Source organism: Strix aluco, chromosome 2 (assembly GCF_031877795.1).
Source record: "Strix aluco isolate bStrAlu1 chromosome 2, bStrAlu1.hap1, whole genome shotgun sequence".
NCBI classification, from domain to species: Eukaryota; Metazoa; Chordata; class Aves; order Strigiformes; family Strigidae; genus Strix; species Strix aluco.
The window spans coordinates 19054553-19080044 of NC_133932.1; the positions used below are offsets into that span (position 1 = coordinate 19054553).

The 25492-nt window shown below is 51.0% G+C and overlaps 1 protein-coding gene across 3 annotated transcripts in view; it reads left to right on the plus strand.

Moving 5' to 3' along the window:
• EPHA6 (EPH receptor A6) overlaps positions 1–25492 on the plus strand; it is a 528684-nt gene that overhangs the window by 349262 nt on the left and 153930 nt on the right. For all 3 annotated transcript variants that reach the window (XM_074812331.1, XM_074812313.1, XM_074812322.1), the window contains exon 6: positions 21751–21875. In XM_074812331.1, coding sequence (XP_074668432.1) covers positions 21751–21875 — 125 coding nt within the window. The remainder of the gene's footprint in view (positions 1–21750; positions 21876–25492) is intronic.

The window sequence follows — 25492 nt, forward strand, 5'->3', positions numbered from 1 at the left end:
AATTTTCTGGTTAAAAAGAGCTTTAATAATAAATGGATAGGATCTTTCGGGTCTAAATAACTTCTGCTCTAGTAAGCAACTGTTATAAGAAGCTGAAATTTCTCCTTAGAAAGTACTGCTTTTAGTAGCACTTCACAAGTAAAGAAATAGAACTGAGCTAGCTGCAGGTTTTAATTCCTTGGTTTTATTTCCCTGTTTCTTTGTACAATAAATTTCTGACTGGAATCCTTCTCCTAAAAGTCAGTATTTCCTCTGAGATGTGAATAGATAACCTCTGTATGACAAATACAGGATCATCCTTTTGAACATATGTTTTGCTGATTAAGGATACCAATTAAACTCGGACACCAGAGTGAAAAGAGCAGGTGTATTTTATTGGTGATAACCAAATAATATAACAGAGTAATACAGAAAACATACAGTAAGAAAAGGCAGAATAATGCACCTAAATCAACAAACAGGAAAATACAGGGTAATGCATCAAATCGTTACTACACGAGAGAGAGAATAGTGATTAAGAAAGATCCATCACCACTTGCATATGTTACCATCATCCAGATCCGCAGTCGCCGGGGAGCCCCGGTTACAGCGAGGATTTGGAGAGCCTTTCCCGGCAAGTGGGAAATCCTACGCGGTGCGTCCACCCGTAGGTGAGGCTTCCAAAGTCGCTGTGAGCGGGTCCCGCCTTATATACCCCCAAATCAGCAAGCCAGAATAACTGGCACCTTTGTTTTGAGCGGAACATCTGGTTTCACTCTCACATTAGATTCCCCCGGAGCCTGGCCAGGGCTCAAGGGAGAAGCTAAGGGAGTTTCCCTGCTTATCTAATTTATTTATGTTCTTTTTAGAACAAGGCCACACGTCTGGTCCCAAGGCCGGACAGCAGGCTTCATGGCCTTGTTAACTTACCTGTACGCAAAAAAGAAGATACATACATTCAGGATAGACATGTTTTCATTACATTCATCATCAGTCAGGAGTCTATGATATCTAAGCTACATCTTTCATTAATGAGCATACATATTTCGTTAATGACTACATACTAAGTTAGCAGCTTTGGCTCGGGGCCTGTGGTTCAGGCTTCAATACTTCAACACTTTAGCACTTTTTACATCAGGATAGGCGGTTTGTTATAACCTAGTACAATACCTACTAGCACAACGGTTATCAGTTACAAAATATACAGGATTCATCTATAGGTCAACTCTGGCTTGGGCCTATTGTCCAAGCCTTAGCACTTCAGCCCGGTGGTTAATGCTTTAAGGGAAGTTCAGCACGTTGGGAAAAGGGATATAAGACCACTCTTCTGGACACTGTCTGGACTGGGCTAGGCTGGGCTTGGAGAGCCTGGGAGGGTCCCCGGGGTCCCAGCTTTCCTGCAGTGCTGACTGTGGCGGCTGCGGCCTGTTCTTTCCTGCCGTGCTGACTGCACCCACCTGGTGGGGCTGTCCTTGGGAAGGGCACCAGAGCTGAAAAAGCCCCTGGTAGAGGGGCGGGGAGAAGCTCTTCTCCAGAGATTTGCCAGAAACTCTCCAGAGCATCCCTTTTCCAGCGCATGAGATGCTCTGTGTGACAAGGGAAGGTGCCCATTAGTCCACAGTCCTGGGCAAGCGGGTCTAGGTGACCCTGCTTGAGCAGGCAGGTTGGACCAGAGGACCTTCACAGGTCCCTCCCAGCCTCAGCTGTTCTATGGGATTCTGTGCTTCGTTTGACTCCTCAAGCACCTGAACTCAGCCCCGATGCCTGCTGGAAAGGATTCTGGCGCAAGGGATGATGATCCCAAACTCCTCCACTAGGATTCATCCCAAAACAACTTCTACCTAGTCCAGAATATCGTATGGCACACACAGTCAGAAGGGAGAAAATGTCCTTTTATTGTGGACATCCAGTGCAGGAGCCCAGGAGTCACAGGGGTTCAACCAGTAACAAGAAATCAGCACCTACAACGACAGAGCCAGAAAGCACTGGTAAAGCCACAAAGGCAGGAACAGGCATGGCTTGGTTCCCCTTTCTTTGGGAAACACAGTTGACAAGGAATTGTTGATATCCCAGAAGAGAGCTACTGCTGGCCTTAGCTCCGGGGTGGCTCTGGCACCTTATCCCCTCTAAGGTAATGCCCTTAGAGAGCTGTGCATGTGCAGAGGTGCACAGTGCCCCTGTGCCACACAGCAGGGCTCCCCTGGGGAGCTGCCACGGGGTTATTTCCAAACCCTGCATAGCACCATCCCTCGCCGTCCCTTGCCAGTCAGTTGGACTGACTTAGAGCAGGGTGGAGAGTTGGCAAAGATAGGCAGCAAAGCCTGGTACACACCTGGGGCTTCCTGATCTTTCGCACCTCCCCGCTTTTCTTCTGTCCCCTTCTTTTCCTCTCTTCTCTTCTTTGCTTCGTGGCATGGCCTCTCCTCTGCCCAGGTCTCTTCTCTCTTTCGTTTCCTTTGGCCGTCGTCTTCCTGGCAGGAGCCTGCAAACCTTTCCATCCCACAGCATGGTTAGACAGGGAAAGCCAGGATCAACTGGAATCAGTTCTTGATTTAACCAAAGCTGACTCGTTTTACCTTCTGTGCTCCGAGAGGCTCTTCAGTTCTTCTGCGCATCCCAGGGATTCTACCACGGTCTCAGTGGTGGCTGGAGACAAAGCAACGGGTGCCTAAAACAGAAAGGTCGTCATTAGCAGGTGGCAAGGGATGCCCTGAAGTAGTAAGCAACTGCTTGGCACGTTGCTGCCTTAGCTCTACAGAGGAGATCTCTTTGGCTGGTTTGAGTCAGCCCTTTCTTCCAAGGTTCTCGCTCTGGAACACAGTGTTCACATGGGTGGGGGACAGTCCATTTGTGGGGGCCATTCAGCAGAGAGCCTGCGATCCCCTGCCAGGCAAGGAAAGGCTTGCCCACTTCCTTCTGCCAGCATTTCTTCTGCCCTCCCAAGACAGAGCTCTGCGGATGTCCATTTGGTGCAAGACAACCTTCTGTGGTGGGAGGCTTTGCTTTTGAAATCTATCTTTCTGTGGCGTTTTGTAGGTATTTCCTCTGATTAAGCACATGCCTAAGGCATAGGAGAAAAGACCTTTCCAGTTTTACTGACAGTGTATCATTCCATGGGGGGAAAAATAAAATGCAAAGCCACAAGAGACTGAACGCCAGGAAGAGGCACAGCAGCTGCTTGGACTCAACAGCAACTGCCCTCCTCCTGCCTAAGACACATTGTTGCAGCGCTTGTGGAGCTGCCATACCTCCGCCCTTTCTGCTCCCACCACCGCCTCTCCCCCCGCTGCTCTCTGGAGGATGAGCAGAGAGGCTGGTGCATCCAGGCAGGCTTTTGCCTGGTGCTCGGCATCTGCTTCGCCTGGAGGGCCGTGCTGCTTTTCCAAAGGCAACTCTGGAAAGCAAAAGCGTGTGCAGCAAAGTGACTGGTTGGAAGTGGACAACAGCTAAAGCAAAACCCACAGGAAGCCCTACCCCAGCTGTCTGCTCAGGCTGTGACAGCCCTCAGTCCCTCCTCATACCTGTGGGTCTGTCCACGGGCTCAGGTGACGTCTGGCCAGCCATCTCCTCCCCAAAGATGTCGCTGCCGTTTTCAATCAGAAATTCCACCAGCAGCTTCACCTGCACACATCAAAGCCTTGGTTTCAGGGCAGGTGTCTGAAAACACGTCAAGCAGCCTTTCCCGCTCCTGAGCCTTGCTTCTGCGCAGAAGGCTGTGGCTGTGGGGCTGCTCTTCCAGGCAGCCACTCCACCGGCATTTGCGCAAGAGAGGAGCAAGCTCTGAGGGTCCAGGCAGGCTGCAGCCAGCCGGTCAGTACAGCGTACCTTCTCGGTCACCTCCAGCGCGGCCTCGAGGGGGAGCAGCTCCTCGTCAGGTGGGCCCAGCAGGTTTGGCCCCAGGCAGATGGCCAGGTTGCTGGAGGTCATTCTGCTGGTGGACACGTGGTGGCCGATGTTCTGCAGCAGGGAGAGCAGCCGCTGGAGGAGGAGGAGATGGGCTGCAGGCAACTTCTCGGCCACCCTGAGGGAGCAGGAACACAACGTTAAGGAAGCAGATGCTGCCCACAGCTGTCCCTGAAGCTTGCACAAGGCAGGCGGGAGCCAGTGTCTGTGCTGCGCCACTTTCCAGGTGCTCTCAGGCAGCGATCAGGAGGAAAACACACTGTTGCTTCCCAGCTCCTGGTTTCACCCAAGCCCACGCAAGGGAAGGCTCCCTGCCCACGCCCTTTCCCCCCGAAATGCAACCCCAGCCCAGCAAATGCAAGCTGCCAGAAAATGCAACCTTCTAAGGAGCCCGTCCCTTTTCAGGCAAGTCCCAGGACTCTGCCACTCCCTACTCAACAGGCAGGCTGCTGGCCACACTTACACTTTCAGCGCTTCCACCCTGGCCTCCTTGCTTGGCCTCTCCATGGCTTGCATCCAGTCCTGGTAGACGCCGACAACGAGGAGCTTGCCGGGGATGCTGCGTAGAAAGTCCTGCAAGGCCAAGGGCTTCAGGTGAGCCTTTGAAGATTCCAGGCCAGCCAGGAGCTCTTCCAGCTGCAGGGCAGAAGCGCTCACCTTCAAGATGGCAGCTAGCAGGATGACAGGCTGGTTTGCCAGGTCCACATCTGCGCCGCGGTCGAGGTCCTCCTTCAGCTTCTGGAGCGCTGTCCCCCTGTCGGATCTCCGGAATATCCCCTCCGTCGACGGTCCTCTCTGGTACAGGATGTCCAGGAGCTCCTGCGGGAGACGCAGGAGGACAGCTGCTTGGCTGAAGAAACAAGTGACAGCAGAGGCCAGAGCTCTGCCCCAGGCTGGGCTCCCCCCCGCCCCCGCAAAGGGTCTGGCGCCAGAAGCGGTGGCCGTGGGTGAAGAGCCCAGTGCCCCAGCCACCCCCGCAGACGCTGGGGACACTGCCTCTGGAGCAGCCGGAGGGAGGGCTGGGGCTCCCCTGTCCAGGCTGGCCTACCTGGATGGGCCGGGGCAGCGTGCCGGCCTCCTCGCAGAGGGCTGCCAGGGGCTGCCCAAAGAGCGCCCTGCTGCAGCCGGAGCCCGCCTGCCCTGGCGCCGGGGCAGCGGCCGGGCTCTGCCGCAGCGCAAAGGGCCAGGGCAGCCCCCTCCTCCTCCTGCTGCTGCTGCCGCCGCCGCTCCCTCCCGCTGCAAAGGGAAAGAGAGCAAGAGCCCGTCAGTGGGAACCGCCAGGCCAGTGCTCCCGGAGCCTGCCCTGCCCTGCCCTGCCCTGCCTGCAGCGCGGTGCTGAGTGCTGCGGCGGGACGGGACGGGACGGGCAGGGAGCCGGCAGCTGGAGCCAGGGCTCTGGCTCAGCGGCTCCGGCTCGCAGTCTCCTGAGAGCCAGCGGGACAGCGGGACAGCCCCGCCCAGCCCTCGCCCTGCCCTCCTCCAGGCTGCGAGCAGCAGCAGAGGGAGGCTCCCTGTCCCGCAGAATCACGTCCAGCGGCCGCTGCCCAGCGGGTGTCCTTGCTCGTCCGGGTGACGTCCGTCCTCCCTTGGGGTGCCCGACCTGCGGGGTGACACTCAGGGAACAAGGGAGCACGGCTCCTCCCGGCTCTGGCCGAGGAGCAGGGACCCATCTGCCCGGCTCTGGGGACAGAGCTCAGGCAGGCAGCACCTCGAGTGCTCAGCACTGTCGAAGGGTCCCGAGCACTCAGCTCTCTCCTGCTGCAGTGTGATGGGCACCGATTTCCTCTGGCCAAAGGGCAGCAGCAACAGCATCCTCAGTTGTGCAGACGTGCCGGTCCAGGAGAAAAGAAGGCCCTCCCTGCCCTTCGTTCCCAAACTTACCTGGTGAGTGGCAAAGTCCGCCTCCACTGGTAGACGGGGCTGTTGGAGGCCCTTGCTTGGGGTCAGCCTGCAAGAAGCAGGCTGCACTTAGAGAGCATCCCCGCGGCAGAAAGGGCCACCAGCAAGCGGCCACCCGGCACCAGCAGCCTGAGGGCGGCAGAGCGGGGACCCTCTGCCCTCCCACGCTCTCTACCTCACGTGGCAGGTTTCCTCCCAGCACCACCAGCAAGGACATGCGGCGTTCCTGGTAGCTCCCCAACCCTCTCTGCACCCAGGCTGGCACCGCGGGACCCTCCCTCCCTCCTGCACAGGCTCACCCCACTCGCCGCACAGCCCTGGCACCCCGGCACAGCCAGAGGTGGGTGAAAGGCAGCCGTTCTCACCTCTGTCTGGCCCTCCATCAGCCTCTCCAGGCTCCTGGTGCTGAATGTCCTCCACTGGGCAGGAGAGAAAGAGTGGAAGGAGGTGAGCAGCGATGTCTCTGCTGCTCGGCTGGAGGTCCAGTGCTCGGGGACAGCGGCCAGACTAGGGAGACACTCACTCCATGGCGTCGGCTCAGCTGCTTCTGCAGGAGTTTGATGGACGGGACGTTGGTCACTCGGGCTCCCGTGGCTCCTTCGGGTGTCCTGTCACCAGGAAAGGACAGGGAGAAAGCTGGCTGAGCCCCAAGCCACCTCTTTTCCCTTGTCAGGCAGCTCTGCCCGAGAGCTGCCCACAGCCGCAGCGGCAGCTCTCCCCACCTGGGGAGCTGTGTTCCCCCATCCGGCCGCGCCTGAAGCACCCCCTAGCTTACCCCAGCAGCTTGCCCAGCCACAGCTGCTTCAGTGCCCGGGAGCTGCAGAAAGAGAGGAGAACCAGCATCAGGCCCCGCTGCCCCCCAGCCCCTGGGCCCCTGCACAGCCTTGCCCCTTGGGAAGGGCTGAGGGGCAGCACGAGGCCCCGTGGGGCAGGACAGGGGTGCTGCCCAAGCCCTGGCTCCCTCGTTGCTGCCAGAGCAGCTGCTCCTGCCCTTCCCTTCTGGGGACCAGAAGGCGACCAGGGGATGCAGGATGTGGGAACGCATCCCCATCCCTCCCTGCCCAGGCTCTGCATGGAGGGCAGAGGCCATTCACAGGGTGGCGTGGGCATGGTTGGGACCCTCTCCTGCCCAGCCGTGGGACGTGGCACCACGACTCACCCGAAAGTGGCAACACAGGTGCCGCTGGGCCAGATGAGGAGGATGGAGGTCCCGTCCTCATCGCTGCCTTCCTCCTCCTCCTCCTCTTTGATGTCCCCCGCTGTCTCCTTCCCGCTGCTCAGCACCCACAGCTGGTCCAGGGCCAGGCGGAGCTGTGGGCGCAGGGTGGTGCCACGTCTGTGGAGAAGAGAGACAGGCAGTGAGCCGGAGGTGGCCGCCTTGGGGTGCCCCCGGGCAGAGCCCTGCCCCCCACCTGCCCTTGTGTGGTGGTTTAGGCCCTGCCGGGACCAGAGACCACATTGCCACTGCCCCTCCCCCACCCTCCGACCGGAACGGGGCAGGGAGTGAAATACAAACCCCGGGGTTGCGATAACGAGACGTTTAATACAACAATGCAACAACAACAAACCAAACAACAACAAGAACGATAACAATAGCAATAACAGTAATAACAATAAACAGAACAAGGGATATAGCGATACAGCAGTGAGGAGAGCGACCCCACACCACGCGTTTACCAACTGAGCAATCCCACACCACTGAGGGATCTTCTGAGAGGCCGGGTAAGGGAGACAATTGCTCAACCTCCTCCAGGGCAGCTATACCAAAGGCTCACCAGTACTCTCTTGGGTCTTTAAATTACCCTCTCCTGAGGTAATCTATACCTAGGATGCACGGGGCATCTGGGCCAGTCACAATGGGGTGCTTACGCCAGTCCTTCCCAGTTAAGCTTACTTCAGCTTCTAATAGGGTCAGCTGTTGGGACCCCCCTGTCACTCCGGAGAGACAGATGGGTTCAACCCCACTGTATGGCATCAGGGTGCACTGTGCACCAGTATCTACCAAGGCCTTATATTCTCGTGGGTCTGATGTGCCAGGCCATCGGATCCACACCGTCCAGTAAATCCGATTATCCCTTTCCTCCACCTGGCTGGAGGCAGGGCCCCTCTAATCCTGCTCAGCATCACTCACTTGTTGTAAGAGCGACTCCTGCAAGAATGACTCACTTGTCCCCTCAAGACGGTCAGACATAATGTTGGCCATTCTATTCTGTCTGGGGGATTTCCGACTGGACACTGGAGCTGCGTCTCTCTTGGAAGACTCCCCTTTCATGGTGGTCTTCCCTTTCAGCTGCTGTACTCGTGCAGCTAGGGCGAGAGTGGGCTGTCCATCCCACCTCCTCGTGTTTTCCCCATGGTCGCGGAGGAAGAACCACAGGGTGCCCTGTGGTGTGTACCTTCCACTGCCCTTCTCTTGGGTGGGGAAACGCCTGCTTCTAATGGCTGAGACATCGGCCCGTGCAGGTGGAATGTAGGACATGTCCTCTTCCACTTTCTGGAGCCTCTGAGACAGTTCCCTTACAGCTGAAACCCAGGCATGTTGGGAGGAAGGGAGATTTCCCTCATATTGCTGGAGCTGGCCAATCACTTCGTCCACTGTTTCAGTCTGGGTGTCTTGCCACCAGGACGCTACTGCTAGTGCTTTGGAATGTGCCTCTGGTGCACTTTGCAGGAACTTCCGCCACATCAGCTGTGTGCAAGGGGCCTGATCTGGATCCGTGGGTGACCGCTCATCATTCAGATCACCATAAACCATGTCAAACACAGCCAATTCCCTGAGGTTCTGAATGCCTTTCTCCATGTTGGTCCCCTTGCCTAACCAACATAGAACATCATCCTTGTAGGGGTACCTCTCCCTTACACTGAGCAGGAGTCGCCTCCAAAGGCTGAGGGTATGAGCCTGTATCCCTATTGCCTTGTCAATACCAGCCTCCCTGGCTAAAGATCCCAGCTGCTTGGCCTCTCTCCCCTCCAATTCCAAAACACCAGCTCCACGATGCCAGCATCGGAGCAGACAGGTTCAAATTTGCTCGCCTGGAAGGCAGCTGAAATCCTTCCGCATATCTCGCAACTCACTCAGGGATAGAGATCGGATGGTTACCTCCGGCTCTTCCTCCTGTTCTCGTGATGGGCCTGGTTCATCATCACCCTGTACACCGCGAGGGGATATTTTGGTATATTTGGTTTTCTGTATCGGGGCGACTCATATTGGCACTGCTTGTCCCCCTGTCCCAGCTGCTGTGCTAGTGGAGGCAACTGGTACTGGCACTGCCTGTCACCCTGGCCCAGTCGCTGTGCTGGTGGAGGTGACTGGTACTGCCACTGCCTGTCACTCTGGCCCAGCTGCTGTGCTGGTGGAGGCGACTGGTATTGGCACTGCCTGTCCCCCTGGCCCAGCTGCTGTGCTAGTGGAGGTGACTGGTACTGGCACTGCCTGTCACTCTGGCCCAGCTGCTGTGCTGGTGGAGGCAACTAGTACTGGCACTGCCGGTCCCCCTGGCCCAGCTGCTGTGCTGGTGGAGGTGACTGGTACTGCCACTGCCTGTCACTCTGGCCCAGCTGCTGTGCTAGTAGAGGTGACTGCTACTGGCACTGCCTGTCCCCCTGGCCCAGCTGCTGTGCTGGTGGAGGTGACTGGTACTGGCACTGCCTGTCCCCCTGGCCCAGCTGCTGTGCTAGTGGAGGTGACTGGTACTGGTACTGCCTGTCACTCTGGCCCAGCTGCTGTGCTGGTGGAGGTGACTGGTACTGGCACTGCCTGTCCCTCTGTCCCAGCTGCTGTGCTAGTAGAGGCGACTGCTACTGGCACTGCCTGTCCCTCTGGCCCAGCTGCTGTGCTAGGAGTGGCGACTGGTACTGGCACTGCCTGTCACTCTGGCCCAGCTGCTGTGCTAGTGGAGGCGACTGGTACTGGTACTGCCTGTCACTCTGGCCCAGCTGCTGTGCTGGTGGAGGTGACTGGTACTGGCACTGCCTGTCACTCTGTCCCAGCCGCTGTGCTGCTGGAGGTGACTGGTACTGGCACTGCCTGTCACTCTGGCCCAGATGCAGTGCTAGTAGTGGCGACTGGTACTGGTACTCCCTGTCCCTTGGCCCAGCTGCTGTGCTGGTGGAGGTGACTGGTACTGGCACTGCCTGTCCCTCTGGCCCAGCTGCTGTGCTAGTGGAGGTGACTCGTACTGGCACTGCCTGTCCCTCTGGCCCAGCTGCTGTGCTAGTGGAGGCAACTAGTACTGGCACTGCCTGTCCCCCTTGCCCAGCTGCTGTGCTAGTGGAGGCGACTGGTACTGGCACTGCCTGTCCCCCTGGCCCAGCTGCTGTGCTAGTGGAGGTGACTGGTACTGGCACTGCCTGTCACTCTGGCCCAGCTGCTGTGCTGGTGGAGGTGACTGGTACTGGCACTGCCTGTCACTCTGGCCCAGCTGCTGTACTAGTGGAGGCGACTGCTACTGGCACTGCCTGTCACTCTGGCCCAGCTGCTGTGCTGGTTGAGGTGACTGGTACTGGCACTGCCTGACTCCCTGGCCCAGATGCTGTGCTAGTGGAGGTGACTGGTACTGGCACTGGCTGTCCCTCTGTCCCAGCTGCTGTGCTGGTGGAGGTGACTGGTACTGGCACTGGCTGTCCCTCTGTCCTATCTGCTGTGCTAGTGGAGGCGACTGGTACTGGCACTGCCTGTCCCTCTGGCCCAGCTGCTCTGCTGGTGGAGGTGACTGGTTCTGGCACTGCCTGTCACTCTGGCCCAGCTGCTGTGCTGGTGGAGGTGACTGGTACTGCCACTGCCTGTCCCTCTGTCCCAGCTGCTGTGCTAGTGGAGGCGACTGCTACTGGCACTGCCTGTCCCTCTGGCCCAGCTGCTGTGCTGGTGGAGGTGACTGGTACTGGCACTGCCTGTCCCCCTGGCCCAGATGCTGTGCTAGTGGAGGTGACTGGTACTGGCACTGGCTGTCCCTCTGTCCCAGCTGCTGTGCTAGTGGAGGTGACTGGTACTGGCACTGGCTGTCACTCTGTCCCAGTTGCTGTGCTAGTAGAGGCGACTGGTACTGGCACTGCCTGTCCCTCTGGCCCAGCTGCTGTGCTGGTGGAGGTGACTGGTATTGGCACTGCCTGTCCCTCTGGCCCAGCTGCTGTGCTGGTGGAGGTGACTGGTACTGCCACTGCCTGTCACTCTGGCCGAGCTGCAGTGCTAGTAGTGGCGACTGGTACTGGCACTGCCTGTCCCTCTGGCCCAACTGCTGTGCTAGTGGAGGCGACTGGTATTGGCACTGCCTGTCCCCCTTGCCCAGCTGCTCTGCTAGTGGAGGTGACTGGTATTGGCACTGCCTGTCCCTCTGACCCAGCTGCTGTGCTGGTGGAGGTGACTGGTACTGCCACTGCCTGTCACTCTGGCCCAGCTGCAGTGCTAGTGGAGGTGACTGGTATTGGCACTGCCTGTCCCTCTGGCCCAGCTGCTCTGCTGGTGGAGGTGACTGGTTCTGGCACTGCCTGTCCCTCTGGCCCAGCTGCTGTGCTGGTGGAGGTGACTGGTACTGGCACTGCCTGTCACTCTGGCCCAGCTGCTGTGTTGGTGGAGGTGACTGGTACTGGCACTGGCTGTCCCTCTGTCCCAGCTGCTGTGCTAGTAGAGGCGACTGCTACTGGCACTGCCTGTCCCTCTGGCCCAGCTGCTCTGCTGGTGGAGGTGACTGGTTCTGGCACTGCCTGTCCCTTTGGCCCAGCTGCTGTGCTAGTGGAGGCAACTGCTACTGGCACTGCCTGACAGTTTGGCCCAGCTGCTTTGCTAGTGGAGGTGACTGGTACTGGCAGTGCCTCTCCCCCTGGCCCCGCTGCTGTACCAGTACGTTCCCTTTCAGTTCCTGCAGCTCTTTCTCCCCCTTCAGGGCAGTGAACAGTAGTAAAGGTGACATGGTAAGCATGGGCAAGCCCCCAGCACATTGCAATGAATTGTGTCTCCCGGGGTTTGTCAGATTGGCAAGACACCTTTTTCAGATACTCCACCAGTTTATCAGGACTCTGCACTTGTTCGGGAGTGAAATCCCAAACCGTTGGAGGTGACCACTGAGTCAGGCACTTGCCCATCTTTTCCCACACACCTTGCCATTTATAACTATCTGCCCTCGGGGCAGGTTTCCGGGTGCTGCTGTCATTGGAGAAATACCGCATGGCCCAAAACAAGATCCGGCAGACATTCAGAAAGCATTGTGCCGCAAACACACTGGCCTGGGTGCTCCAAGGATAGCTAAAACTCTGAAAAACCGAGAGGATCTCTTCCCCTGGCTCACCCATAGAGGGGGTGAGACCCCTAACAAAAGCCCAGGCAGCAAACAGGTACCGGTTCACCCCCACAAGCACTGATGCAAGCCCATTATAAGCAGTCAGCAGCCAGTATAGCAAAATAAAACCCTTGACACATTTTCCACCGACAACAAACGCCAGCACTGGGAACACACAGCGGATATAAGGATTAATCCAGCCCCACCACGCAAGCAAGTTGGCCAGCATTGCAAATGTTCCTTATCAAACAATACAAATAAAAACAGAAAAATTGCACCTAACAGATTGCTCTAACACACCTTCTCCTTTTGTCCTTATCTCAACCCTCTCGTGCCCCATGCTGGGCGCCAAAAAGGCTGTGGTGGTTTAGGCCCCGCCGGGACCCGAGACCACGCTGCCGCTGCCCCTCCCCCACCCTCCGACCGGAACGGGGCAGGGAGTGAAATACAAACCCCGGGGTTGAGGTAAGGAGAGGTTTAATACCACAGTGCCACAGCAACAAACCGAACAACAGCAAGAACAAGAACAATAACAGTAATAACAAGAAACAGAACAAGGGATATAGCGATACAGCAGTGAGGAGAGCGACCCCACACCACGCCTTTACCAATCTTCCCGCGCTTGGGCGCCCGGACGTGAAGTCAGCATGGTATTGAATAACCCGGCTAGAGCTCCCTCCCCACTGCTGGGGAAACTTAACCCTATCCTAGCTGAACCAGGACACCTTGGGACAGACATTGGTGCATCCAGCACCAAGGGCCCAGGGCCTGGGGCTGGTGCCAGAGTGTCCCTGGCCTGGTGGCAGGGCCAGGGATGGGGGAAAGGCAGTGGGGCTCTGAGGGTCTTACCGCAACTTGGCGACGACCAGTTCCTCCTGGAGGAGGAGAAGGCGTCTCTCGCTCCTCCTGTGGCCCCGGGTCAGCCACACGTCCGTGCTCAGCACCGCCTCAGCGTCGGTGAGAGCCTCCCTGCGGAGCAGAGAGCGGTGGGCATGAGAAAGGCTGTGGCTGAGGGGCCCGGCCGTGCCCGCCCGTCCCCGAGCCCCGGGGGGAGCCTACCTGGAGTGCCAGCAGCAGTTGGCCTGGCCCATCCTGCCCGGGACAGGAGGACCCCTCGCTCTGCACCAAGGATGTGGCCCAGCTGGCCACAGCGAGGATGGGAAGCAGGGTGCCGGTGCCGGGAAGCGCTGTTCGGCCAGACCCTGCCTCCTCCCAGAGCTGCTCCGTGCCAGCACAGCCCCGTGCTGCCGGCTCTGGTGGCTGCTGGCTCCAAAATGGCCGACGCTGGGAGCCCAACGGAAAGTGGGCGGGGCCTCGTGCTGGGGGTTCTCTCCAGCATGGCCCTGGCTGTCTTGCCCCGGGCAGCCCAGAGCAGGGCAGAGCAGAGGGGAAGCACCCCCTCCCTCCGCCTGCTGCCAGTGGTCTGCCTGCTGCAGCCCGGGATGCAGTTCGCCCCCAATGCCCCAGGGGTACTTTGCTGGCTCCAAGTTGCTCAACTTCGGGTCCACCATCACCCCAGGGCTCTGCACAGCTGCTTTCCAGCTGGGTCTCCCCCAGCACATACAGCTCCAGGGGCTTGTTCCTCCCCAGGTCCAGGACTTTGCTCTTCCCTCTTCCCCTTCTTCAACGACAGGAAGCTCCTGGCAGCCCCTTTCTCCAGCCTGTCAAGGTCCCTCTGGTTGGCAACACAACCCTCGGCTGCAGGAGCCTCTCCTCCCAGTCATGTGCCTTCTGCAAGCTGTCTGAGGGTGTGCTCTGCCCCATCATCCGGATCACTGAATGTGGACAGGGCGCGCATCATGCCGCGCAGGGCTTTGTCACAGAATGATCAGAAATTGAGGGGGAAGATCCACTTTTGTGTGTGTGTGTGTGTGTGTGTGTGTGTGTGTGTATTATAAATATGGTGCTTCTCCCTGTCATCCCTTCAAGCCATTAAAAGGTGCACAGGCTCTCTCGTTTTTCATTTGAATGTCACACCTCTTCTTAGTACTGACCTTACGTGCAACGTTGTATCGGGCTGTACTCTCGCATAGACTGTTGGATAGTACCTAGCCTAGATTAGTAGAGAGCAGATTAATCTGCATTACCGGTGCTAACACCAGTGACGGGAGGTTGCATCTGGCTGTTCAGCCAAAGGATAAAAATCAAAGGTGTCTCTTGAACTCAGTGGGCTATTGACTGAATTCATCACGCTCAAAAAACAAAAGCTACAGGAGAAAGGCATATTCTATCTTGACTGCTACAATGCATGTTTTAGGAGGTATGAAGATAAACCCTCCGTGCCCCTCCGCCCACCCCCTTCCAAGAAAAAGGACTAGAGAAAAAAGATGCAACTTCTAGAGCAATGAGGCTTTTAATAGCCAAGTAAATTTCCCTGTATCATGCCCATTCAATGAGCTACTTTGTCTGACACTCTGCCTTACTCGGTACCAGCATAAGACTCTTCCAGGAAATATTAAACAACAAAAAAAAATATATATTGCTGTACAGCCAGTTGCCTGCGTTACGCTATGGAAGATGTAGAATTCCTCTCTGATCCACAACTTTCCACCTACAAGCAAAACCGTAGTGAAGCTTTCCTCCATTTCCAATGCGCTCTGATGGCTCTTCCCCAGGGAAAGCCTTTCCTCTGTCACTCTGGGGGCATAGCTGGTCATAGGCAAGGCAAGCCCCGAGCCCCACGCACCATCCGAGGCCACCACCGTCCTCCTGTAGCCGTGAGCAAGATCTCAAACTCCTTTTCCGCTGCAGGAGAAGAGTTGTTAATAGAAATGGATGCACATGGCACAGTCTGTTCCAGAACAGTCACAGCTGTTCAAAGCTTTCCGTGCCCTGGATTGGGGGGTTTCAGGACCAGCTCCTGGGTCAGCTTGCACCGAGGCTAGCGACAGCTGTGCTTCATGCAGGTAACTCAGGTTTAACCCTTTGTCCCCTGACCATCCCCACAGGTCCAGCAGCATAGAAAGTCACAGTGGGCTGCGTTGGAGCAACCTGCTCCGCTGGACTTGTGGCAAATGTTGCGTCTGCATCCCTGCCCTTCTGTTCTCCCTGTAGGGTCCTGGTCAATACAACAAGCTGCTCTCCCTGGAAATGACCATCGTGGCGAAAGACAGGCTCCACTGTGAGCCACGACCTTCACCCACCGAGCAGCCAGCACAGCCAGGGACACGTTTGTGCGAAAGTCCCTTCTCATGGCAAAAAGGGGATCCATAGTCAGCTTTGGATGTCGTGTGTCTGGTGTAACTGTTGATACTGCGCAATGCCTTGGTTAAAATAGAAGCGACGAAGAGAGTTAAAAACCTGCCCTTTTCAGGAAAAATGCAGGAAATCGGCATCTTTTGGCTATTTTACACTCCAACAAGAAAGATTGTGGGCCCGTGTTTTGCTGATTAGGGATACCAATCAAACTCAGACACCAGAGTGAAAAGAGCAGGCGTATTTTACTGGAAATAGCTAAATCATGTAACAGAATAATACAGAAAACATACAACAAGAAAAGACAGAATAGTGCACTTAAACAAACAGGAAAATACAGGGTAATGCATCAAATCGTTACTACACGAGAGAGAGAATAGTGATTAAGAAAGATCCATCACCACTTGCATATGTTACCATCATCCAGATCCGCAGTCGCCGGGGAGCCCCGGTTACAGCGAGGATTTGGAGAGCCTTTCCCGGCAAGTGGGAAATCCTACGCGGTGCGTCCACCCGTAGGTGAGGCTTCCAAAGTCGCTGTGAGCGGGTCCCGCCTTATATACCCCCAAATCAGCAAGCCAGAATAACTGGCACCTTTGTTTTGAGCGGAAAATTTCTGGTTTTATTCTCCTGTTGGATTCCACCCAAAGCCTGCCCAGGGCTCAGGGGGGGAAACCAAGGGAGTTTCTAACAGGGCCAAATACGTGGGTTCTCAACCTTGAACAAGGCTAAACAAGGGAAGTTGGATACATTCTCTCAGCATTTCGTCCTCACTACTGGTTATATTCTGTCTAAGCTGCATCTTTCACTAGTGATCTTACATACTTTGTTAATGACTACATACTAAGTTAGCAGCTTCGGCTTGGGGCCTGTTGTTCAGGCTTCAGTATTTCAATGCTTTAGCACTTTTTACACCAGCATAAGTGGGTTGTTATAACTTAGTACAATACCTACTAGCACAATGGTTATCAGTTATAAAATATACAGGATTCATCTATAGGTCAACTCAGGCTTGGGCCTGTTGTCCAAGCCTTAGCACTTCATTCGGTCCTTTGACCTATAGGTGAATCATGGCTCTGAAACCATTTCTATGGTTAGTGACATTAGTTTTTGTTCATCAGTTGATGATGTCTCGTCAGGCGTGTCCTGATCCAATATCAGGGAGGGTTCTTAAATGATCCTAGGAGTGAACTTAAGACACAAATGAGGTTAGATGCCCTACAACCTTGTAGGCTCTATTTCCCGTAACAAGCAATAATAGCGATAGGACAGAGAGAAGAAGAAAAAGTCAGAAAAAGCGAGCAAACGGAAGAGATGCAGCAACATCAGTTACCACCACCATGAATCCAGCGACATCCCGTTGTCTCAGTCTCGGTGCAGGTGATAAGGTTGCTCCAAGCTCCGCCAAGAGAGAGATGTCAAAATTTCGAAATTTCAGCTCTGAGCCCTGAGAGAGGAGTACGCAGTCCTTTTATTGTCCCAGTCCCCACAATTCCTCCAAAGAGTGTGCCCATTTCCGCGGAGGTCATTGTACGTGCCACCCTGTGTTCTTCCATGTTCACAGGCCCACGTGTTCACAGTGGTCTTCACTTGGCTCACGTGCAAGCGCAGTTTGACAGGCACTGCCAAGGATGTCATTGTTCTGGCTTCAGGCAGATATGGTGGTTTCTTCAGGGACAGTTCATCTCCTTCAGAGCGTACTCCTCCATGGTGACAGGATGTTGAGGCCAGGTAGTGGTAGTGGAGCTGCAGCAATGTCGAGACAAGCACAGTCTTGTAAGAACATATAAGAAATGGTCAATGGTGGCTCTTTTGTGGCTTTTTGTTAAAAAGTACACTTTTATTTTTCCTGGTACCCTAATACAAACACAAATATGCTTCTCATATTCACAGCCTTATGTACACACCTCCACATTTTGATTTAGAAGATGCAATGCTGGCACAGTGGTACAGGTGTGATGTCAGCCTTGCTGTGTGGGGTTTTCAGTTTCAAGTGCAGGTCAAGTACAGCTGATTTAGGAGAAGGCTGAAGTAATTTTCTTCCATTAATTTGCTACTGAGTTGTTTGCCAGGAAGAAGACTTGGACTTTTTTCTTATATTGAACTTTTGAGAGGGTCCTCTGATGTGCCAGGACTGTGTTTTGACATGCACTTCCTCAAATGGAGGAGTTCCTGTGGTGAGCTCAGGCTGAAAACATGCATAAATTGCTACATGAATTTGGAAATAAGAACCCAAAGAAAAATGCAGGACATGCCATACATATGAAAAGCTTACAAAGGTTAGGTCATAATTTGAAGAAATGTAAAAGCAGTACCTATATTTAAAAAGCCTAGAAGGGCCAAGAATATAAATCTACAGTTTAACCTGGTGTTTTCTGTAATCAACCTCAGTCATTTCGCAAGGATTTGGTTGTCTGACCAGTGGACCCCCAGATGCAGTGAGGTGAAGCCATGAGATGCTGGGGAAGGTGGCCCAGCTGATGTCTGTCACCTGTGAGCAGGCGCACAGGCTGTACCAGACGTATCTGAAAGGTTGCTATAGCTCCCTCAGATCTGCCTGTAAATCACAGCTCGATAGTAGTGAATGATTCAAAACAACAAATAGTAAACAAATTTATGAGCAATGCCCTCATCAGCCCTTGATCAGTGTTCAGCAAATACAAATCTATGTTTGCTAGCTCCTGTTTTCCTTTAAACAGACCTATCTGTGTTCCCTGCTTGGAGGAGCTGATTTTACCCCAGACAAACATTAGGAAAGCTCAGTTTCATCCTCAATTTCCAGAGTAAAAATTTAATTTTAACTGAGGGAATAGTTATACATACCCAGGGATATCATTTTGGCCCAGAACCTATGAATGCTTTTTATTTATTTATTTGTATTTTGTTCTATTCCATTATTGAAATTATGCTGTTTAAGGACTTCCTGAAAAATAGGTTAATCCTTTAGTCAGCTTGGCAGGAATTCTTTTTTTCTCTCATTCCCTTGCATCAGACCAGTGGTTAAAAAGTCATAAGTACAGGTGTAGGACAGTTGCCTGTGTGTCCTGATTTGAGCCCAGAGGGCAACTGAGCACCACACAGCTTCTTGTTCACTCCTTCACCCGCGGGGATGGGAAGGAGGAAATATAACAAAAGGCTCGAGAATTGAGAGAAGAACCGGAAGGGGTGACGCACCCATTATGGTCACAGACAAAAGGCAGACTCTTAGAGGAAGAAGAAGAACATCAATTTAAGTTAAACACCACCACTTAATTTTCCAATCAAACAGAGTAGGACAGTGAGAAAATACAACCACGTCTTAGAAACACCTTCCCCCCTGTCATGAATGAAAGTAATTTAGCGGCAAATCAAGATTTATTAATGACTAGCAACACTTAATCATTAACCAGTTTAAAGATTTACAAAATAATTTGGTAAAACATGTTGCGATTGAAATAGCAACTTAACTACAGATTCAAAGATGACAAGATTCACACTAACTTACTATATTGTACCTTAAATCTATACGTATATACATGCACATTCACAAATATAAAACGTACAAACATGCAGACACAAGTATTTGGATCCAGTAAAATGCGTATGTCACCACACTCGTCAAAATAACTGTGAGTACCTAAACACATCGGTAAGCAGAGAGTGAGTGGGTGAAAAATTTCCCTCTTCTTGAGTTTAGAGTTAATACGCACAACGCATCAGCATTCCTCAATGGGCGATAATTGAGACTCCAACGGGTTGACTTCTCCCTGGCCTTCGGTTGGAGGAGTTAATGCCTGAGAGGCTCCTAGCTCAGGGGAGATGCTGGTCACAGACCCGCTGGGGTCCAGGAGAGCTCAAAGGGTCTCACTTGAGACTGCTGTTTATAGGGTTTGAGATAATTGACTTTTATCATATACTTATCACTCTGGCCTACCTCGGACAATGATATGTTCTGGCCAGTTGCCAAGAACTTGATGGGTGTGCAGTTCTGTTACTGTTCTGCGTGATGGTGGGCTGTTATAACCCAGCCAGGCTGTCAAAGGAGCATCTTAATGCTCTAAGTACTGCCATCAGCAGTAATTATCTCCTCAGGTTGGTATGTGGCCCAGGAGGGGAGGGGGGGGAATTGCACTCCCACACCCCCACTCCTCCCCTCTTCCCAGGCTCAGCTTTGCTCTCAGTTTCTTTACCTCCTGCCCCAGAGCTGTGCAGGGGAGCAGGGGATGGGGGTTGCGGTCAGATCAGGTCAGTTCATCACCTGTTGTTTCTGCTGCTCCTTCCTCCTCAGGAGGAGGACTCCCTCACACTCTTTCCCCTGCTCCAGTGTGAGGTCCTTCCCATGGAAGACAGTCCTCCATGAACTTTCTCTAACACGAGTCCTTCCCGTGAGCTGCATCTTTTCCGAAACTGCTTCTGCATGGGTCCCTCCAGCGGGTTGCAGTCCTCCCAGCGATGAACTGCTCCAGCACAGGCTTCCCTCAGAGTCCCGGCCTTCTTCAGGTGCAGCCAGCTGCTCCAGCGTGGGGTCCTCCACAGGCTGCAAGTGGCATCTGCTCCACCAGTGACCTCCATGGGCTGCAGGGGCACAACCTGCCCTCTCACCACAGGCTGAGGGGGGGTCTCTGCTCTGGCACACCTCCCCCCTCCCTCCTCCTTTCTTCCACTGACCTCAGTGTTTGCATAGGTGTCCTTCTCACTACTCCTCCTCACAACTCCCCCTCCTCCTCCCAGTTTCCCCTTCTTAAATACGTTATTGCAGAGGTGCAGCCACTGTTGCTAATTGTCTCGGCCTTGACCAGAGACTTGGAGCCAGGGGAGCTTCAAGAAACCTCTCACAGGGGGCCACCACTGTAGCCTCCTCTCGAGCTACCGAAACTCCCCACCACACACAAACCCAACACACTGTGTAAGATCTGTTTTGTCCACTTAATATTTTGGTAGGTTTTTTCACTTAGTGTAACATGTTGGGTTGGGTATTTTTTCCACATCAGAGAGTACTGTACTATTATACCACTGAACAGTTATCCACAGGGAAGATTGACAGTGGATGGAAGTTTATTTTCTCTCTCATATAAATGCAGTGTCACAGAGAAAGAGGTTGTTATGTGCATATCTGTGTGTAGAGTTTCCCTTTTTTCAAAGGAAAACAACTGGTTTGGTTTTGGTTTTCTTCAGTGTTTGTTTGCATTCTAGAGTTTATTTATTGTTTTCATTTCTTAAACTTCCTGAAGTATTTACAGGAAGGAAACCTGAGGTGTGAAATTTTGTGACTAGAAGCAGATTCTTATTTAATTTTCCTGGGGAGACTCTTGCATTCAAAAGATAAAAACAGAAGTCATAAAAATGTGTTATTTTTTAGGAAACAGCTCCTTGGAAGGTTAGAAGAGGTTAAGATTCCTAATAGAGAGGAATGGGGGAGGGTGTGTAATAAACTGGTATTTGTTAGTGGAAAGACAGATAGCAAAAGCTGTGAACCACTGGTCTAACTTTTTTTTTTTTTTTAATGGTAGTTTATTTGTTTAGCTTACTCAATTGTCTTCAAGACTGTTGAACAATATGACTGGTTTTGTTGTAACATTTGGGGAAAATGCACATCAATACTATTAAAACAACATTAGTGCCTGGAGAGTATTAGACCTGCTTTGACATGCTTGACCAGATCAATAAAATAAGCAAAGATCATTTTCTAGTATGCAATTTTTGCACCATTTGAAATTGTTGTGTAGATAACAGTGCACCTTCTTTTCCAAAAGGGTAGAAAATCCATTTCTTAAAATTTGTTAACCCAGTAGTGAGATTGTTTGGCTGTTGGGTGCATCCACCCGTGTTGGTCCCCTACCAAAAGCTGCTAGAAGCAGTTCCTACTTGCTGCACTGCTGCAGACCTGCAGTATCAATTACAGCTGGCAGGTTTCAGAGCACCTTTGCCCCTACGGTTTGCCAGTAACCCAGTCCCTGCCACTGGCCTCCTCTAACAAGCTGGCTCTTCAGTGCACACAGCTAACTCACTGATGGGCTAAAACGCCCTGGCTGCTGCCAAGGCAGCTAGCAGAAATAGGATTCATTGCATCTGTCTTAGGCTGTGTCACTTTATTTTACCCCAAAGAGTGAACTGAATGCACATTTTACACAGTTGAATTATAGCATTTAATGAAGATTATGCTGAATGTAGAATTTACTGTCTCTGAAATGTGGTTCTGCTCTGGACATGATGTCCTCGGAGCCAGCGGTGCAACCTAGTTGTGCACAGAGCCGGCAGTGGGGACTGGCACAGGCACTTCTTTCTATACGTTTGTATATAGCCATTTTTCAGAAGCTGGTCTGCGCTTTAAACAAAGGAGTTACTGGGATGTACTTGAGACATTAATTCCAGGTTGTATGGTTTCCCTGAGAATTGCCATCTGTCATGCTTTTCTGTCTGGAGGTCACTCAAAGTTACCTCGGGTTGGTATCCTAAGACAGTAGGTTGAAAGGATAAACCGTGTGCTTCGTCTTTAACCCTTAGTTATCCTTTTCCCTTTCAGCACCCTCCTTGATAGGTATGGTAAGGAAGGACTGGGCTTCCCAAAACAGCATTGCCCTCTCCTGGCAAGAGCCGGACTTTCCCCATGGAGCAATTCTGGACTACGAGATCAAGTACTATGAGAAAGTAGGTCTCACTTACAGCATCACCCAAACTCAGATCCTAAAGAACAATATGTTTCATATTTTTAATATTAAAAAAAAATACTTTAAACTTGTCACTTGATCCCTCATACAATGCTATATAAAGTAGGTGTTTTATTCTGTACTGATCTTTTGTTGTTAATGACTGTCTTGTTTCATGTCAAAATCAAGTAGAGCAGCAAGCAGGCAGCAGATATACTGTGTCATAGTAACTACATTTATGAACATGGATAAATGGATCATATGCTTGAACATATTTTGATTTATGGGTTATAAAAACTTTACATTAGAGTGACACCAAAACAATACAATTAAGGTGAATATCAATGTGATTTCATTTTGCAGCATTATTTAGCAATAATCTGAGTTTAAATGAGAGAGTGCACCAGCCTTGTTTAGAGGGTTACAAAAGGTTACAAGAGAGAGAAACTGCATGCATTCATGTCAAATTTCTGGCATTCTGTCAAAATTACGTGATTTCACACAAAAGAGGGCAACTGTATGCATTACAAGTAAAGGTACAAGGTGCACACACAGCATGTCTTGTGTGGTAATTTGAAGTCTGCTTCTCCCAAAGCACAAAACACATTTTGTCATTTTCAGTTGGCTACAGGGCCTTGTGTAAAATGAGTGTAAAATTTAGTGCTTATCAGTGCCTTCATTCCTGAAGATGCAGACAGGAAATTTTTGGTGTCCATACCTTAAACAGTTGCCTGCCAAGTGAGCTCTTGCTGTTTCTGTGTCCCCCTCTGAAAGTCACAATGGAATTAATGGGTATTTGAGAAAACCACAAAGAACAGAAATATAAGCCAAGTCATGAAAGAAATATTTAGGGATGTTAGGTTCTGTAAATATCTGAGAATTTTCTTCCTTGGCTGCACTTCCCTATTGAGATTATGCTGTTTTAATGATGCAGAAAAAAATGGTAAACTGGGAAAAAAATACAATCAATTTGAATAGCACAGCTAGAGGGAGAAGACAGATTTCTTAGAATACTTGGTAGCCAGAGCAAGGAGACCTTACTTTCCTACACCAATGGGAGTCCTTCAGGTTTTGATCCATTAACATAGTAAGCCACATTATGACTTGCACTGCTCTCATTTTGTTGGTTGATATTAAAATAATAACCAGGTGAATTAAACAAGAGAAATAGTGAGATTTTATTCAATTGATTAGGAACAGTTTCAAAGATCCAAAACCATTCATATGGATGTTAAAGTATAAAGTTTATATTTATAAAAATCCTTTATCAATAGATTATCTTCTAACATCTGTCAATACTAAGTGACATGGCAAATAGCTCTCCTTAGAGGTCTACATATTACTTAGTCTTGTCTGTTGTGCAGCAACACTGCATACACAGCCCTTCGTTATATACAGTTTAAACCACTGCTATCTGTTCTGCAGCTTTTCAGCCCAAAATGCAGTGGATAAGCTGACCTAGGACATAATTAGAGAGCTTGACTTGGCTGGTGAGGAGAACAAGAATTCCTAGACATGCAGTCCAAGATGCTGTAAGTTTCTGTCACAGTAAAGAGAAAAAGTTTTCCTTTGCTTGAATAGTTTTGAGATGTAACCAGAGAGAGAATATCATGATCCTGAAATAACACTGTATGTTGAGGCCTGGTAGTTGAACTATCTTCTTTCCGGTAGGTTATGAATCATTCTGAAAACTGTACAGTTAGCAACATTTGTCACCTTAGACGGTAAGTGAGTCTTCAGAGCAACACACAAAGGATAGTTTAAATGCTTGACCTTAGAAATCTAAGATGCACTCTGAAAAGCATTTCTATATAGACCTTCTTTGGAGTCTTCATAGATGCTAAACATTTGCAAATTATCTCTGTTGGTACAGGATGGCTGTCCTATTCGGCAGTCTGTTATCTATCCATTCTAGTTTATAATCTTTTAATACCTTCCACAAACAGCCCAGTACTTTTAAAAGAAAAAAATATCTCATAGGCAGTATTGTCTTTCCCTTTAAAAATCAAACTCCAGATATCAATATAATCTCAGTTTCCTTGCTAATAGTAATCAACTTTTCTTTTATACTTTAAAACTATTACTCAGACACTGACCAAAGCTTGTACTTTTTGAAAGATTCCAGGTCATCGTAATCTACTTACCTCTTGCCAAAAAGGTCACGTGTTTGAGTCAGATGGAGGAGTGGGACAAGATATGGCCTTGTTACAGCCTTGTAATGACACTGAGTCCTTCTGTAGGAATTCCCTCACGGGAAAGGAAACACACTACGCAGGGGGTATAAACCCTACCAGCTGCACTTCAGGTTGTGCAGCTGAACTGGAAAATGCTTATTCCTCCTCTTTTCCACCCAAACCCTTAAAGTTAATCATCAAAAATTAATGCTCCCTGAGAACTGTATTAAGCATACCAAGCTGTATGTGTATCAGCAACTGTATTAAGTTTGCACTCCCATATGGCCCAAATACACCAGCTGGATTATATTTTCTGTTACACACAGATGATATATAATTAGCTGAGGAAGCCTATCTATAGAGAAGAGATTTTAATGGGATGTACCCAGCAATATCCCAAGGCATTACAATGACATTTCCAAATAGAAGATATCTTTTGGAGCAGGATGTAGGATGGAGGGACTGGCTGATGTTTCTTCGCTTTCTTGTCTTTTGATGAAATTTACACTAAAGCCAAATCCCTTTGACAAAATACTTCATTTTGTTGGCAGACTCAATTTGCAACTCACGGGCAGTTTTCGCATTAAAATTTTAACCCACATCCAAACAAGTGAGTGGACAGGATACGTAGCATGTCAGATATGACTTTTTCTCCTTTCCAGTATTATTTAGAGTTGAATTAATAACTGAAAGAGAGAAAATAAGTGAGTAGTAGAGGCAAGGAGGAAATTAGTTTTCCAATGAGATTTTAAAAAGAGATGAAGAGCTGACGGGGCAGAGAGATAGAGAAAATACCAGATTTAAAGAATTAGAAAACAGTATGACCTTGTTAATTTTTCTATCAGTCTACAGCTGTATTTACTTAACTTCTATGAGAAATTATGCTCCTTCTTAAAATCTAATATTAAAACAAACACCATTATTTCTTTGAATATTCATTAATATGAATTAAAATGAGCCATCCTGAATTTGATTAGTAAAATATGTAAGAGACCTTGAGGTAAATGACTTGATAGGAATAATGTGAAGATTTAAGACCATCAGTGTGTAATGTTTTGAATGACAGAATTATTTTAACAAAAATTAATATGAAAAATTATAAACAAGAAAGTAATCTTGTCTTTCAGAATTGTTTACCTGCAGTAGTATTCTGTAGTTTAAAGCAAATCTCTCTGTCTAGAAATATGTGCACCATATTATTTCAAAGCCATAGAAGTGTGGATGTACAGTAGATTACATACTCTGCACTCTGATGGCAAAAAGAGGTGACACTCGGTGCATGTATAGAGGTATGCACCTGCCATTTTTTTCCACACTTTTTGAGGAACAGATAATCTTGAGTTATGCTCAGTACCACACTGAAGCCTAGCACAGCAATAGCACAGTCTTGGGAGCCCTAGGAATGCACCAAGCTCACTTTCAAGCACGTGCCCAAGTTGTTTCA